Below are 16,409 nucleotides of genomic sequence, written 5' to 3' on the forward strand. Positions count from 1 at the left end.
CTCTCAAGACAAAGGTTAGGATATGGCAGGGAAATATAAAAGCTAAGCAAGTATGTGGTCCCAGCGGAGATTAGCTTCAGCCAGATTCCAAGGGAAGGTTTGCAGCACGCAGCTCTGGAGCGACACACAGCTTCCATTCTGCCAGGAGAGATCTCATGTCAGGTCACAAAAAGTCTTAACAAATTTAAGAAGATTGAAATCATACCAAGTATCTTTTCTGTCTACAATAGAATGAAATTAGAACTTAATAGCAGAAAGAAAACTTGAAAATTCACAAATATGTGAAAATTAAACAACTCTTGAACAACCACGTTCAAGATATTCATTGCAATATTATTTAAAATAGATAAGATGTCCATCAACAGATGAACAGATAAAGAAAATATGGTATATACACACAATGCCCTTTAAAAAAAAGGAAATCCTGCCATATGGAACAACATGGATGAACCTTAAGGACAACATGCTAAGTGAAATAAGCCAATCACAGAAAGACAAATACTGCATGACTCCACTTATATGAGGTGTGTAAAATTCATAGAATCAAAAAGTGGAATGATGCCAGGGTCTGCGGAGAGAGGGAAACATGGAGTTACCAATCAAGGGCACAAAGTCCAGCACAATACGCTCCAGAGATCTGCTGTACATTACTCATAGTCACCAATAATATATTGTACACTTAAAAACTTGTCAAGAGGATAGATCTCATGTTGAGTGTTCTTCCCACAATAAAAAAGAAATAAAAATGACTATAAAAGAATACTATGAACAATTTTATGCCAACCAATTAGATAATCTAAATGACATAGACAAATTCCTAGACATACATAAATTACCTAACTGATTCAAGAAGAAATAGAAAATCTGAACAGACCTATAACAAGTAAAGAGATTGAATCAGTAATCAAAACCCTCCCAACAAAGAGAAGTCCAGGCCAGATGGCTTCACTGGTGAATTTTACCAAACATTTCAAAATAACAACATCAATCCTTCTCAAACTCCTCCAAAAACAGAAAAGGAGAGAACACTTCCTAACGCATTTTATGAGGCTAGCATTACCCTGATACCAAAACCAGACAATGACACCACAAGAAAGAAAACTACAAACCAATATCAGTGACAAATATAGATGCAAAAATCTTCAACAAAATACTAGAAAACTGAATCCTAAAATGTATTAAAGGATTATATACCATGACCAAATGAGATTTATTCTAGGTATGCAAGGGTGGCTCAACATGTAAAATCAATGTAATACACCACCTTAATAGAACAAAGAGGGGGAGAAAACCCATGATCGTCTCAACTGATTCAGAAAAAACATTTGACAACATTCAATACCGTTGCAGGATGAAAAGACTCGGCAAACCAGGAATAGAAGGGAACTTGTGCACATGATAAAGAACATTTATGAAAAACCCACAGCTACCATCACACCTAATGGTGAAAGACTGAAAGCTTTCCCCTAAGATCAGGAACAAGAATGCTTGCTCATTTTCACCACTGCTGTTCAACATTTTGCTGGAAGTTCTAGCCAGAGCAATTAATTAGTCAAGAAAAAAATAAAGGCATCCAAATTGGACAAGAAGTAAAACTATCTCTGTTCACAGATGACATAATCTTATATTGTAGAAAACTCAAAGAATCCATAAAAAAGTATTATAGTTAATAAATGAATTCAGCAGAGTTGCAGGATAGTTGCAAGATTAACACACACAAATCAGTTGTTTCTATCGTACACCAGCAATGAAAAATACAAAAAGAAAATTAAGAAAACAATTCCATTTACAATAGCTGTAAAAAGAATAAATTATTTAGGAATAGATGTAACCAAGTACATGAAAAGACCTGCACACTGAAAACCACAAAACATTGCTGAAAGAAATTGAAGAGCTATGGGAATTAACATCTGGACCTCACCTTTCTCCATCCTGCCTATCTCTTGCCAGTACCTGTATCTGCAGAAAAACTGGCAGCCAATGAGCAAAGGAACACACGGATGCAGTTCAAACAGACCAGCCTCACAGGGTCCTGGGTGGGATGGGGAGAGATAGAGAGTGGATGTAGAGGGCAAATGGAAGATATCTAGCACATCTCATAATTCCAGTGTCTGACGTTTTTGTGGGTACATTTCTGTTGCATGTTGTTTCCATCAGCTTTTACTAGTGCCTTCTTTCCTTGTGTATTTTGTTTTTATCATGAGCTTATAAGTCTTGGAATTTTATCTGTGGGAATTTTTTGAGGCCTGGCTTGAAGTTGCATTTCTCCACAGAAATTTGAAAGTGCTTCTTCTGAGAGCCTTGTGGCTTTACCAGCCAGGGATATTTTACACCAAATTTTTGACTTGAGGTGTTTCAGATGACCCAGTTTGCGTGAATTCAGTCCTTAGACCTCCATGAAGGCTATGGTTGTGGTTCTGTATTCTCAAGAGTCTTTCTCTGCTCCATGCAGGCAATTTTACTTTCAGTGCCCTGGAAGGTGGGTTTGTTTCTGGCTCAGTCTTACATTGAGGATATAGAACTGGGGGGTCGGTAGCAGATACATCTGGAGATCCTTGTCATGTCCCTCTCTGGTCTTAACCTCGTTGTGGTGGAAGGTTCTGCGTGAACACTGTCTCAGCTTTGATTTCAGACATAGTTCTGGTGGATGGGTTTTAGCAAGTTTACACACAACTTGTCCTGACTGCATCCCATTTCAAATGCACACACCCATCTTTCTGCTCCAGGGCTTTTGTCAAAGCCAAGGAATCTGGTTGGCTTGTATGCCAGGACAGCCCATAAGTAAGGAGGGTGTCGACACTCCTAATCTTCACCCATTAGGAGAGGAAACAAGTGGATAAATATTCCAGTCTCATGCCCTTTAGGTGGACCATTCTGGCAGGTATTCTGTCTGCTTCTCAAGATGTCCCTGCAGAATCTGTATGAGAAGCTTACATACTCATACTTACACGGCTCCCCTACTTTCCCTTTCTAATACTTCCCAATCTTTATTTCTGCAATCACCTCCCAAATAAACTACCTGCATCCATGTTCTTATTTTAGGTTTTGCTTTTTAGGGAACCTAAATGAAGACAGGATCATACCCCCACCCCTTATTCTTTGGCCAAAACATTTTATTTTTATTTTTCTTATCGTTTCCTCTTTTTCCCTGCTACAAGCTTATAAGGTATCTGTGATGGAGTGAGGATACCAGTCCCGCAGTTTTCCAAATTTCACATTCATGCTGTAGCACGCTTAATAGATAAAATTTATTCATTATGCTGTTATCACCTGACTCTAAAGAAAGCTCCAAATTTTTGCAGCCATCATATCTTATATAGAAAGTTAGAACTGGAAGGTTTACATATATAGTTCCAGCTTCCTATCAAAAATGATAAACGAGACAAAACAGTAAGACAAGAGAACAGGTAAGGTGGAAAAGTCCTGGAATTTCACAGTCACAGACATTTGATTTCAAGACAGTGAGAGCAGTCTTAAGGGGGCAGAACCTCATGCTGCCATCAGAGGGCAGCAGAAGCAAAGGAACAGGTGGAGAAGCGAGGACCAAATAATGTAACCATCCAGAGATCTGATAGAGGCAAGACTAACATTTATTGGAACCTGCTACACGTTGGGCAGTGTGCTGGCACAATAATTGTACAAAGTTTAAAGGCAGAGATTGGAGGCCAGAGCCAATCAAGAAGTGGAACAAAGTCAGTTAAGAAAGCAATTCTTCAAGTCAACCAAGAAATGCCCAAAAGACAGCATGTCTGGAAGTACAACGCCAGAAATAAATATAATGGCTATGGGCTTGTCCTCTGCCAGGGCAGCTGGTTTGTTGCTAGAGAATCAGGTAAGGTAAATTGGTAGGATCATTAAGAGTCGGTCAACCTGCATATTTACTTTACATTGACTAGAATTTAAATGGCCTTTGCCTGAGCTAGGATTAAACTTTCTTGATGATTTTTGTATCTTCTCCCACTACAGAAATAAACATAATCATATGCCATAAGTTCCAGGCTTTCTCCTCATGTTAGATGTGTTGGCATTTTGATAATGTCCCATGCTTGCTTTAGCATCTCATCTTTGACTCTTGCTTATGTCTCTTGCACTTGATGATAAAATTATCTGAATTTACCCGATGGTCACTGAGTACAGACTGTACCATGAGTGCCACCAGGCTTGAGGTTAAGGGCTTCATGGCATCTCCCATATTCTATTCCAAAGGCCTTGTGGAAATTGCTAACCCTCTGGGAAGGTTTAGTGGGCACAGTAGGAAGCTCTGGGGGAATCCATCCAATGTTCACTGAGTGGACATTTTTTATTAATAGTTTTGTGGATCTTTTTCCTACAACTTTTCCACCTAAATATTCTCATTGCCATGTTACAAACTCACTTAGATTTTGGTGTTTCTTACTAGTCCTTTTTCAAACTTTTTAAATAAGTTTTTTTTTTTTAATTTTTTGTTCAAACTTGCTCAACTTAGACTTTTCTCTGGTGCACTTGCATATTCACAACTAGTTGATCTCCTTTGCTCTTCCTTTTGGTTTTTCCTTCCCCTTGTGTGTGATGTTCTGTAGTTAGCTTCCTAGTACCACCTAGGAAATGGAGGTTGTGATTTCTGCTGCTACAGATTCCAGGAGCTAGAGGGATGGATGGCTCAAACAGGTGGCACTCATCTTCGGGCCAGGAGCTGCAGGGATAAAGCCGTAGCATGGCTGCCAGAGCAGGGAGAGGCAGCAAAGGTGGGGGCTCCCTCAATGTTGCCAGAACCTCACCAACATTAGTTTGCGTCTGCCTCCTCTTCTGAGTCTGCTTCCGTTTCCGCTTCTGCGTCCTTGGATAGGTAAATCCAGAGCCCACCTCTGTTGGACTTACTGAATTAGACTCTTGAGTGTTGAAAACTTGGGTCTGTAATTTTGACAGGTTCCGCAGGTGGTTCTGGTGTGGTGGCTGGGAAGACATCCTGAGAAACCGTTTCACGTAGACTGAGCTGGCCTGAAGTTCCAGTTCCCACTATGGGTATTTGTTGCTAGAACTGTCCTCCTTTGTTTTAGTCAACTGGAATCTCAGTTGGGGTCTGATACATTCCGGGAGAAACGTCTCCCCAGTGGTGTAGCAGGGCAGTTGATGGAAGTGACACCCCCACCCTCCCGTGTGTAGGCAGTGAAGGGAGATGCTGTCTGCGGAGAATTTTAAAACAGCAATAAAAGCAAGTAAGAAAATAAGCATTGGTAAGCTTTTAATCATCACTGTGCCCCCACAAGTCTACTGGTCAGTGATCAATACGCCTCCCTCTGGACCGACCACCCACATCTCCTACCCTACATGACACAGTCGGGTGAACAGACATCAGTAAGTAGCAACTAATCTTTGTTGGTTTCTTTTTTCAATGTTTTTATTTTTCAAAATATACAATTTATTTACACCTTTATTTCACAACTGTAGTTTCTATATTTATTTCAAAATCTTTAAATAACTCCACAGTAAACAGTACAAATCACAGGATCGGTCAAACTGCTTCTCATTAGCCTTTATGCTTGAGTTTTTTTTTAAAGTTTCAAGTAGTAACGGTTTGTGGGTAAGAAGGGAACAAAAACAGGAAAAATTTTTACATAAGCTCGACACATAGGATTAGAAAGGGCAATCTGAACAGCTACTCGGTCTGGGGCCAGACTAAGGACATTTAGATCGTTTATAAATAAGACCCTCTGATGAGCAGTGAGGGTTTTGGTTATGAGGATGAAGGGGCTGGAGCCTCATCTGCTGGGGGGGGGCGGGGGGAGCAGGGGAGCAAAGGGGGAGGGAGCTAAGGCACCACATAAAGGCTCCTTCTTGGCTTCAGGAGGCACTAACTGGAAGGGTCCTGAGTGGGGGGGCAGGGGCCCCGTGCCATGTGGAGATCAAGATTGGCTGAGGATGGGGCGGGGCTCCCACCCATGGAGAGGCCTCTTTAGCTTCGATTGGAGAAATGCTCTTTGATTCTGGAGGCAGGAAGAGATGGCTAGAGCAGCTGATGGTTCCTAAAGAAAGGGGCCTGGGCTTCTGCCAGCCTTGAGGCCCATGCCAGCTACCCTCGGCCCGTCTACACAGGCAGGTGAGGGCCTGGCATGTGGGTGCTGCATGTGTCTCAGCCTGAGGCATCTGGTGGTACAGCTGGCATTAGTTTGGACAAAGGCACTGCCTGGGATCTGGGGTGGCCTGGGGGAGGCATCATGCTATCTCTTCTTGTGAGAGCCCTTCATCCACCTCAGAGTTCTCTACTCCTCCGGAAAGCAGCATCGTCCCCAGGAAGGGCAAGTGGGGAAGACTAGGGCCAGAGGCCCTGCAGACCCCACTCTGTGTGAACACTGGCAGCTCCACAGTGGGGGCGGCTCCCAGGGAGCACAAGGCGCTAAGACACAAGTGGGACACAGGCCTGTCAGGGGGTCAGTCACAGGGGTCCGTTGCCTTCATTCCCCTTGGGGCTGACACTGTTGCTCAGGCCCGAAAGCAGTCCTGCGGGCTAAGGCTCGGGCAGGGGTGCTGGTGGAGAGGCCGGAATGCTGCAGGAAAGAGCTAGTCCTCGACGGCCATTTGGCCACCAAGTGGACATGACCCTTCTGTGGTGGGACAGGAGGCTGGCTGGTCTTCAGGGGCTCCCCAGCACCCTCCACCAAGCCCGAGGGCCAGACAAAGCCCATTCTGCCTGGCCAAGCAAACGGTCTTTTCAGTATCTGGATGGGGCGGGGACAGGACAGGGGCCACAACAGGGGGGGAGTTGTCACTGCATCTTCGGGTGGGGTTCTTCCGGCATAAGGGTGTGGAAAAAGTAATCCCAAAATTTAGTGCTGATGCCAAATCCTAGAGAGGGAGATGAATGGGGAGAAGGTGAGGCACTGCTGACGGAGGGGGATAAGTCTGTTTGGGAAGGGAGTCAGAGTAGGGACAGGACTCGGGAAGATTGTGACATCGGTCCCCACTGGCCTCCCCACCTCTCAGGGCCATCCTGACACAAGTCAAGAGCAGAGTATCTCTGTTTCTAGTCGCCCAAAATGCCACTGGAAAAAAACCCAAATTCCTCCTGTGGCCTGACTTCCTGGGAAAGCCGGGCGCCTGCTGCCTCTTCCTCCCGTCTGTCATAACCCAGCCTCTTCCTTCCCTCTGAAGATGCCACCTGCATTCCTGCTTCAAGGCTTTACACCTATTGTTCCTGAGACGCTTTTTCCCCAGACGTCAGATGCTGGCTTCTCTTAATTTAGGTCTCCGCTCTAATGACATCTCTGCAGTGACATCTTCCTGGGCCACTTTACCTAGCGTTCTGCCATCCAAAGCTGTAGCCACTGGCCCTTGTGACTGCTGAGTATTGGAAATGTGGCTAGAGCTACAGAGGGACTAAATTCCTAATTTCATTTCATTTTAGTTAACCTAAATTTCAATTTAAAAACTTATACTCGATTCAGTTACTGGAAAGCTTTTAAACACATTTGGAAAAACTCAAGTATGTGAATCTACATTTTTTTTTTACTGTAAATTTTATAAACTCTAAAAATAGATCAAATATTTCCAATGAAAATTTAGCACCTGAATTGAGATGTGCTTATAAGTGTAAAATACACACCAGACATCAAAGAATTAATATAAGAAAAAGAATGTAAAATATCTCATTAACAATGTTTTATATTGATTATATGTTGAAATAACATGTGGTTATGGTTGACTTAATAAAATATATTGTTAAAATGAATTTCATCCATTTATTTTTACTGGCAAATGTGGCCACTAGAAAATTTAAGAATAACATCTGTGACTTGCATATTTTATTAGACAAAGCTGGACCCTTCCCCCAACTTACATGGTTCTTCTAACATCATCTTGTTGTATTTTCTTTGTGGCACCTATCACTGTCTGAATTATCTTTTACTGTTGATTGATTTCCTTGTTTATCTGTTTCTGCCCAGCACACCCGCACCAGAGAGTAGGATGGGCGCCCCAGGCTTGCCTCGCTGTCTGTGTATCCCCATTACCTAGAACAGGGCCTGGCCTTTGGAAGGGGCTTAATGGTAGCAGTCAAATAAATCAATGAAGAGAGGCTGGGAAATGTTGGCCGGTCCTTACCTGACTTCTGATGTGCAAAGTGATGCTTGACGTGGTGGGCCTTCATGTTGTACAGGTAGGAGCCCTTGTGCGGCGAGCCGAAATGCAAGTAGTAATGGGTCATGTCATAGAGGACGTAGCCCAGGAGGCCCCCAGCGAACACGGTGCCCCCCACCGCCTCGGGCAGGAGGAGCTGTGAGATTGAGTAGAAGAAGGCGATAGCCAGAGAAGCTGGCGCAGGGGGGAAGACCAGGCGGGACTCATCAAAGGGTGCCTGTGGATGAAGAACTCAAGTGTCAGAACGCAGCCTGGGGCCTGCCTGAAGTCACAGCAGAGACACCCCCTCAGAGGGTGGAGTCGGAGCAGCCCAGACACTCAGCGAGCGGGCAGCGAATGGTCATGGCACTGTCAGTGGCTTTGGGGAGGGCAGGGCCCATGCCTGAAAACCCTAGAGAAACTGTCCTCCTCCCAATTTCCAAGCCAGGATGGGACCTGGAGCACGATCCAAGAACACAGAGGTGGCTGTGATGTGGGCAGGATGCTCACGGTTCAGACTCCTGTTTTATGCTCAAGAGGCCACTTTGGCTCTGGAAGTTGTTGGGTGCTAGAGAGGAGCTCCGCCACCAAACACCAGGTGGGGCACTTAGGATGGCTGATGTTGTCTGGGGGGGCAACACATTGGCAAGCTGAGGTTAATGCAAATTCCCATGTGGGCTGGTACTGGAAGTGTTAACATACTTTCTCCCCAGCCCCAGGTCCTAACAGGAGCCCTTCTTTGTTCCAAGGGGGTGTTGTCACAATGAACAACAAGAGAAATAGGCCTTAGGCTCTGGAGCTTTAAAAGCCAAAGGACTGGCATAGAGGTAAGATTTTAGAGACTGCTTGGTGAATATTCTGAAAAGAGACAGGCCCTCTCTGGACTGGAAGGGAAGGGAGGCAACAGTCATAGAGCAACACGCTGATGGGAGCCTCCCTCCCCTCAGACCAGCAGCAACAGGACCAGTGGTGTGCTAGAAAACCAGCTCCTGGAAAAAGAAGGGAGGGAGGGAGGGAGGGAGAAAGGGAAGGAGGCAGGAGCGAGGTAGGAGAGAGATGCCCTTGGACAGGCTGAGGACAGCATGGTGTAGGGACAGGGGATGCAGCTTCCTCTCAGCAGACTTGGCTTCCAGTCCCAGCCACTGGGACCATCATACTGTCTTTGAAGAGCCCCAGGCTGGTGGGTGGTTGAGAGCACCAACTCTGGAGTCCACAGAATGGGGCATAAGATCCTGTGCCACATATGACCTTGGGTGAGTTCCTTAGTTTCTTGATTTCCCAAGCCTCAGTTTGCTGCTCTGTGGAATGGGGGAGAACTGTAGCACCATCTTCAGAAGAAAGCTCCACAGGGGCAGTGATTTTTGACTCGCGTCTAGAATAGTGCCTGGCACAGAGTGAGCAAATTTGTTGGCTGAATGAAGGAATGAATGGTTGTTATGAGGATTAAAGTTGAGACACGCAAGGTACCCACAGAGTGCCTCGTGTTACTAGTGATGGCACATGGACACACATACTCACTCTGTCCGCGCCAGTTCAGAGTAGGACCCAGGTCTCCCCCGAGCAATACTAACTGCCTCGATTTCCTCTTGTTCCCAACCTGACTCGCAGAAAGCCTGGCAGGTCCTGTCAGTCGGTTGCAGCTGCAAGGCCCCAGGGGGGAGCCTGCCCTTGCTCACCTTGTGGTGCTGGCCGTGCATGATGAAGTGCAGCGTGATGAGGTAATAGCTTTTGCTGGGGGGCTTCATATGGAATAGGAAGCGGTGGATGAGGTACTCTATTAGGCTCCAGAAGAGCATCCCCAGCACAAAGAGGCCCGGGAACACGGACTCAGGCATCGCTACTGAGTACTCTGCGGGGTGGCAAGAAAGAGACAAGGTCAGGGCAGACCGTCCAGCAGGCAACAGTGCCTGGTGGCTCCAGACATCCTATGTCACCACGCTGCCACCTGGGGAGCGCTTCCCTCTGTGCAGCAGCTATGGGACCAGGCCTCACTAGTGGGACTCTTGGGTCAAAATGGGAAGGATGCTGCGAGGATCCGTGCTGGGCTTGGAGGGGTACTCTCGGGGAATGAAGGGGTCACCGGCCAGAGATCCGAGATCTTCCTTAGAGGGACTAAGGAGTAGCTGGGGCTGGCACTGGACCTTTGCCTGGGGCTATGGTCTGAATGCCCCTTCAAATTTCTTAAGTTGAAAGCTAACCCCCAAGGCGATGGTATTAAGAGGTGGGGCCTTTGAGAGGTGATTGGCTCATGAGGGTGGAGCCCTCATGAATAGAATTAGTGCCCCTTATAAAAGAGGGCCCACCGAGCTCCCTTGGCCTTTTGGTCAAGTGAGAATGCAACACGAAGTCTGTGACCTAGAAGAGAGCCCTTACCTGATCAGGCTGACACCCTGATCTCAGACTTCCAGCTTCCAGCACTGGGAGCAATTAATTTCTGTTGTTTATAAGCCACCCAGTCTGTGATGTTTTGTTACAGTGGTCCGAATGGCTAAGACACTGGAGAAGGGTGACCTTGCTGCAGCAGCATGGTGGAGATGGAGGGATGGTACCAATTAAACCAGGAGTGCTGGGGAGGTCCTTGATGAAAAATGTTAACAAATCGGGACCAGGGGACAGGAGGGACAGGAAAACCCATGTAGGAAAAACTCAATGGACGACACTTGGAATCATAGCATATGAGGAAGATTTGAACAAAAAATGGAAGGTGATTAACCTGAAGACCAGAAGACTGGAGAGATGTAACGGTCCTCAAGGGGGAGGCTCACAACACCCACCCCTGAGGACGCACTGCAGCCCCGAGGCTCTCGTTTCTTTTCTCCACGTCACTCATTCTTTGACTCCACGGGGACCTCAGCTCTTGTCACTCTTTCCTCCAGTCTATCCTCACCCTCTTAGCTTTATTTCTTTTCTCCACAAGCCAATGCTTCAGCCATATTTTCTCTCTCTTTTAAAATAACAGCTTTATTGAAATATAACTCACATATACAATTCAAAGTGTACACTTTAATGGTTTTTCGTATATTTTGAGCTGTGCGACCATCACCACAGTCAATTTTAAAACTTTTGTATCACCCCAAGAAGAAACCCTGTATCCATTAGCAGCTGCCCCTGAGTTACCTCCAACCCCTGCTATTTCCCAGCCTCTGGGAACAATGAATCTCCTTTCTATCTGTGGCTTTGCCCATCTGGACATTTCATTCAAGTGGAATCATACAATATGTAATTTTTTATGACTGGCTGCTTTTCCTTACAATGTTTTCAGGGTGCATCCATGTTGTAGCATGTGTCACAATTTCACTCCTTTTTAAGGCTGAATAATATTCCATTGTGTGGGTAGACCACATTTGCTTATCCATTCATCATTCGATGGACATCTGAGTTGTTTCTACTTTTTGGCTATGATGAGCAATGCTTTTATTAACATTAAGGTACAAATTTTTGTGTGGACACATGATTTCAGTTGCCTTGGGTATATGCCTATATTGCTCGGTTATATCATAACTATGTTTAACCTTTTGAGGAACCACCAAACTGTTTTCCACACATAGCCATTCTCTTTTGACCTTCACTCCATCTCCATCACCTGCCCCCATGAACCCCCAACCGTGGATCAGTACAAGAAACCTGTGTCCCCACCCCATGCCCAAGCTGCTGAGCATGGAGGGAGAGTTGTATAGCCATGATGGGTCTGGTGCCTTCAACTTCAGCTAGACCCCAAACACTGACTGGTGATCCTTTGATGTCTCCAGGCTCAGCTCTGTCCACACTGCCCTCAAGCATCCCCCTCTCCTTCCATCCAGCTTCCTACCTCACAGAGAAAAGAGGCCCTGGGGATGGGCGGGGGGAGAACAGCTCCTTCCACATGCTCCCTTCCACCTTCAAATACACCGGATTCAGCCCCCACCCTGGAACTTCCTTCTTGCTCTTCAGGGAAGAGGTGTGCCCCCAGGCACCTGGGCACTGGATGTTGGTGGGAAGAAGGAGAAGAAGGAAGGGGGGCGGAGGAGGAGGAAGAGGAGGAGGAAGAGGAGAAATATGTATTGACCAGTACCTACACGCTAGGCTTGTTCAAGTATTTACACGGATTGCTTCCTGTTTCATCTCTCTCCAACCTCACAAGGGAAGCACTGGCATGTCCATATGAGTGAGAATATGGAGGTAGAGACGACTTACATGACTTGCCCGGCTCACCCTGCCGGGCAGTGCAGAGCCCTCAGCCTGCCTTCCCTCCTGGGCATCTTCAACTTCTCCACTGGCCCTTCTGCTTGCCTTTAAGACTGTCCTATAATAGACTGTCCCTTCATAGACAAGCCCACTGAACAGGTAGGCCAGACTCAAGTCTCTGCTGCTTCCATTTGCTCCTCAAGCCCCTAAAGTCTGTCTTCTATGAAGAACTGCAAAGGCCATTCATGTATTTCTTGCCAAATCTAAGTAATTTTTTTCAATTCATCTCTAACTTGGCTGTGGCATATGACCTTAGTGACCACTCTCTTCTTGAATCTGCAACCACACAGGTTCCTCACCTGAGGTTTATGAACACCCAGAGGGTCCTCTGATGGATTCCAGAGTGTGACTTGCTGAAACGATATCCCAAATAACGATCTGTGCGCATTTTCTCTGGGGAGTGAGTCTACAACTTTTCAGATTCTCAAAGGATCTGGGAGCAATAGGTTAGAAGACACAGCTTCTCTCCCTGCCTTCTGGGACATTTGGTTTTTCTCCTCTTTTCTAGATGCCCTTTGCCAGGCTCCATCGCGGACATTCTACCTCTGTCCCCAGTGTGAAACCTTGACTCTGCTCTCTCACCTGCTCTCTGCTTGATCCCAGATGCCAGCCATGGACAGCCACTTGTTACTGGGCATCTCCATGCAGCCGTCCACTGCTCCCCAGGTCAACAGTTCCCAAATGAAGCCATCATCTTCCTCTTCCTTCCTGTCTGGCCCATCACCCCAGGCTGCTCCTCTTGGGTTCCTTCCTCAGGGAGATGTCCACACATTACCAAAGGCTTAACTTACCCTTCTCTCTTGCGTCCAACCAGTCACCAAGCTCTGTTGGCTCACCCTCCTTAATATCTCTTGGCAAAATAAAAGAAGCCAATACAGAAGACCACATATTGTACAATTCCATTTAGATGCAATGTCCACAATAGGCAAACGTATAGAGACAGAAAGCAGATTGGTGGTACCAGGGGCTGGGGGTGGGAAAAATGGGGAGCGACTACTCGATGGGTATGGGGTTTCCTTATGGGGTGATGCAAATGTTTTAGAACTAGACAGAGGCATTGATTGCACAACATTGTACACGTACTGAGTGCCAATGAATTGTTCACTTTAAAATGGTTCATTTTATGTTATGCGAATTTCATCTCAATTAAAAATATATACGGTCTCTCTCTCTCAGGTCAGTTCCCTGCTTGAAATGCCCCATTACCTTATCACCTCTTGCTCCAGTAACTGCATCCGCCTACTACCCCAGCTCCCTGCCCGTCCCCCCACGCTGTTAAAACCCTTCTCTGGTACATCATGACCTTCAGGCAAAGTCCAACCCCCTACACAGCACTCAAGGTTTCTCAAGACCTGACTCTGCTGGCCACATTCCTGCCCTGTCTCCCCATCACCCTGTCACCCTGTCCTGGGCCAAACCAAATCACTTCCAGCTCCTTAGCTGGGCCACATTCACCCTCCTCCCACATCCCTAATTTGGCTCCTGTTTCTCTCACTGGAATGCCCTCCCTGCCTTCCTCATCCTTGGAGATTCAGCCCATGTGAGAAGCCCCTGTAGATGCTTCACCACGACCTGGGCTTCAAGGCTCCTGCCCTGCCCTCCACATCACCCTTTATCACACTGAACTATAGCTGCGGTTTGACTCACTCGTCCCCACTAGGGTATGGCCTTTCGTTTTATGTCCCCAGTGCTTAACACAGCAGGTGCTCAGACACTCACAGGGAATTAACGGGTGAACACAAGTCTTTCTGAAGGGCTGTACAGGATGAGGTTTGTTCCGAGGGCAGAACCAGGCCCAGAGGGAGGCCGTTTCTGGTTCTGAATAAGGAAACACTTCCGAAGGGGTGTGCCCGGTGAGGATGACCCCAGGTGTCTGCTGAGGACGGAAGAAAGCCCAGGAAGGAGGGCTTTCTTTCACTAACGTGATGCATTTAAGATCCAATCCCCAAAGGGTCCATGTCTCCCTAAATTAGATGTTAGGCTAGGCTGACATCTCATCAGTGGGGCCTGCTGTGTCCACATCTGGTACAGGACACTTGCTTAACAGCACTGCCCACAAGTGGCCACTCGGACTTGGCTGGGTTGCTCGGGCTGGCCAGAGGCCCTGCTTCCAGGGAAGGCTTGATCCCTCTGGGGTCCTTCAAAACACTCTGGTGAAGTACAGAGAACACAGGCTTTAGATTTGTAGACCTGAATTCAAATCCTGGCTCTGCACCATCTCTGTGTTTTCACAACAGTAAAATATCCTCCCCATCATGAAGGGCTGTTGTTAGGATGGAGGGAATATAATACCTGATTATACGATAAGTATATAGATTAGATAATAATAATATGTTATATATTAATACTTATAATATATATATATATATATATATATATATATATATCAAGTAGCTACTACAATTTTTAAATATGAGTCAAAATACATCTAAGTCCTAACCTGTGGTCCTACTTGTGCCCACCTTCTTTCGATTCTCCTGTGGAACTCTGCAGGGTCCTCGGTTGGGGACCCAGAGTTTCCCAGCTCCCTGCTTTTTACCCAAAGGGCAAGGGCCCTTCCTTGCAGCTTAGCTCTCCTGTCAGCAGGGAAAGGACTGGACCCATTGGGGCATTCCTGGCCACAGGCTTTGGTCTTGACCTTTGCTGGGGCTCCTACCCCACATCCTGTCGGAGGCCTGCATACCCACCTAGATGTCATTTGGTTCCGGCCTGGCACTCACTCGAACCCTCTCCTAGGCACTGCGCTGGGGCCATCCTGACTATACAGAACCTCTCTGCTTTTCAAAACATTTTCATGCATGCATCCAGGAATTTCAGCCTTGAACTGGCATCTCCGCTCAGCTTTCACTGCTGCTTGGCACCCTGACGCTGCTGCGATTCCAGGGCGCTCTTTGTCCAGCCCCTGTGCTGGGACCCTGCTCTGCCTCCTCTTGCCATGTTTCTCTGCTGGTACGCTGTGCCTTGCCTGACGAACTGGAGGACGAGGGAGGTATCTGGTGACATAGCTCTCGTGCCACCATTGCTGGCATCACGGTCACAGGCTCTGCACTGGACCTTTATAAACAGCACATCTCAGCTCTCTGCAGAGGCCTGTGGTTCTGACCGAGCCCTCACATGGCCCTCTGTGCCACACACACGAGTCCCTTCCTATAGGTCAAGTCTCCGCCCGCCCCCTCACCCCAGCATCACCCCGTTGGCCCATCCGCAGGAGCTGGTACCGAGTGGCATCTCTAGAGGAATCCTGCAGAGGGACCTGGGCCAAAGCTCGGGCGTCCCCTCCCCACTCCGGCCGCCAGCCCTGGCTGAACTGCCACTGTTGGTGATTGTTAGGGGAGTGCCGGCGGACAGTGGGCGATTCAGTAAGTGGGCCTTCTGAGCAACAAGCCCTGTGCTGTGCCTGAGCTATTCAGTGTGGGCAGAAAAGGGGAACCTTGGCTCACAGGGCGTGCATTAACCCTTGGTGACCAAGAGGAGTTCTGGGCTCTGGGAGATGTCCTGTAGCTCGTTCATCCCTCATCACATCCTGAGCCAGGTGGGAAAACAGGCTCCCATCACTATAGCTGTGGCCCGTCTCATCTAAGCCATTCAGGCCCTCAACGTGCCACTCCCAGGAGAGGTGGGCAGGAGACAAGCCTCACAGACAAGCCTCAGAGTGTGGGGAGAAGGAGCCCAGGTCTGGCAGAGAAAGGAAGCTCTGAAGGCTCGCAGTCAGGAACGTTACATGTGACCAGGAAAGGAAAGGCCACCTGAGCTACACCAGCACACCTCTCCTGCCTGTCCCCCAACCTGGCCTCCACCTGAGCCACCCACCACGGGCCAGCACAAACAGACCACCTGGGCAGGCAGCATGTACCTGGAGGCCCAAGGCAGTAAGCTTGGGAAGCAGGCTGGCAGAAGTGGCCACACCCAAACCCATGGCTGCCCTGAGATACTCGGTCCCATAGGCTCTTTGGAAGTCGCCCCATGTCAGCCTTCTCTCTGTCCCCTGAACCCTGAAACTGGGGTGATGGGGAGGTAGCACCTGGCATCCACATCCTAGCCACGTGACCCTGAATCGCTTGCTTGACTCCGTTTCCTCATCTCTAAAAGGACAT

The 16,409-nt window shown here is 47.4% G+C and overlaps 1 protein-coding gene across 1 annotated transcript in view; it reads right to left on the reverse strand.

Moving 5' to 3' along the window:
- Positions 1 to 5,355: 5,355 nt before the first annotated feature.
- The window catches only part of FA2H (fatty acid 2-hydroxylase), a 46,417-nt gene continuing 35,363 nt past the window's right edge, over positions 5,356 to 16,409 (reverse strand). Inside the window, exons 5-7 of the mRNA XM_033128639.1 lie at positions 9,768 to 9,940; positions 8,077 to 8,329; positions 5,356 to 6,822 (exon numbers count right to left, since the gene is read on the reverse strand). Of these exons, the coding sequence (XP_032984530.1) occupies positions 6,743 to 6,822; positions 8,077 to 8,329; positions 9,768 to 9,940 (506 nt within the window). The 3' untranslated portion in view covers positions 5,356 to 6,742. The remainder of the gene's footprint in view (positions 6,823 to 8,076; positions 8,330 to 9,767; positions 9,941 to 16,409) is intronic.

Source organism: Rhinolophus ferrumequinum, chromosome 15 (assembly GCF_004115265.2).
Source record: "Rhinolophus ferrumequinum isolate MPI-CBG mRhiFer1 chromosome 15, mRhiFer1_v1.p, whole genome shotgun sequence".
NCBI lineage: Eukaryota > Metazoa > Chordata > Mammalia > Chiroptera > Rhinolophidae > Rhinolophus > Rhinolophus ferrumequinum.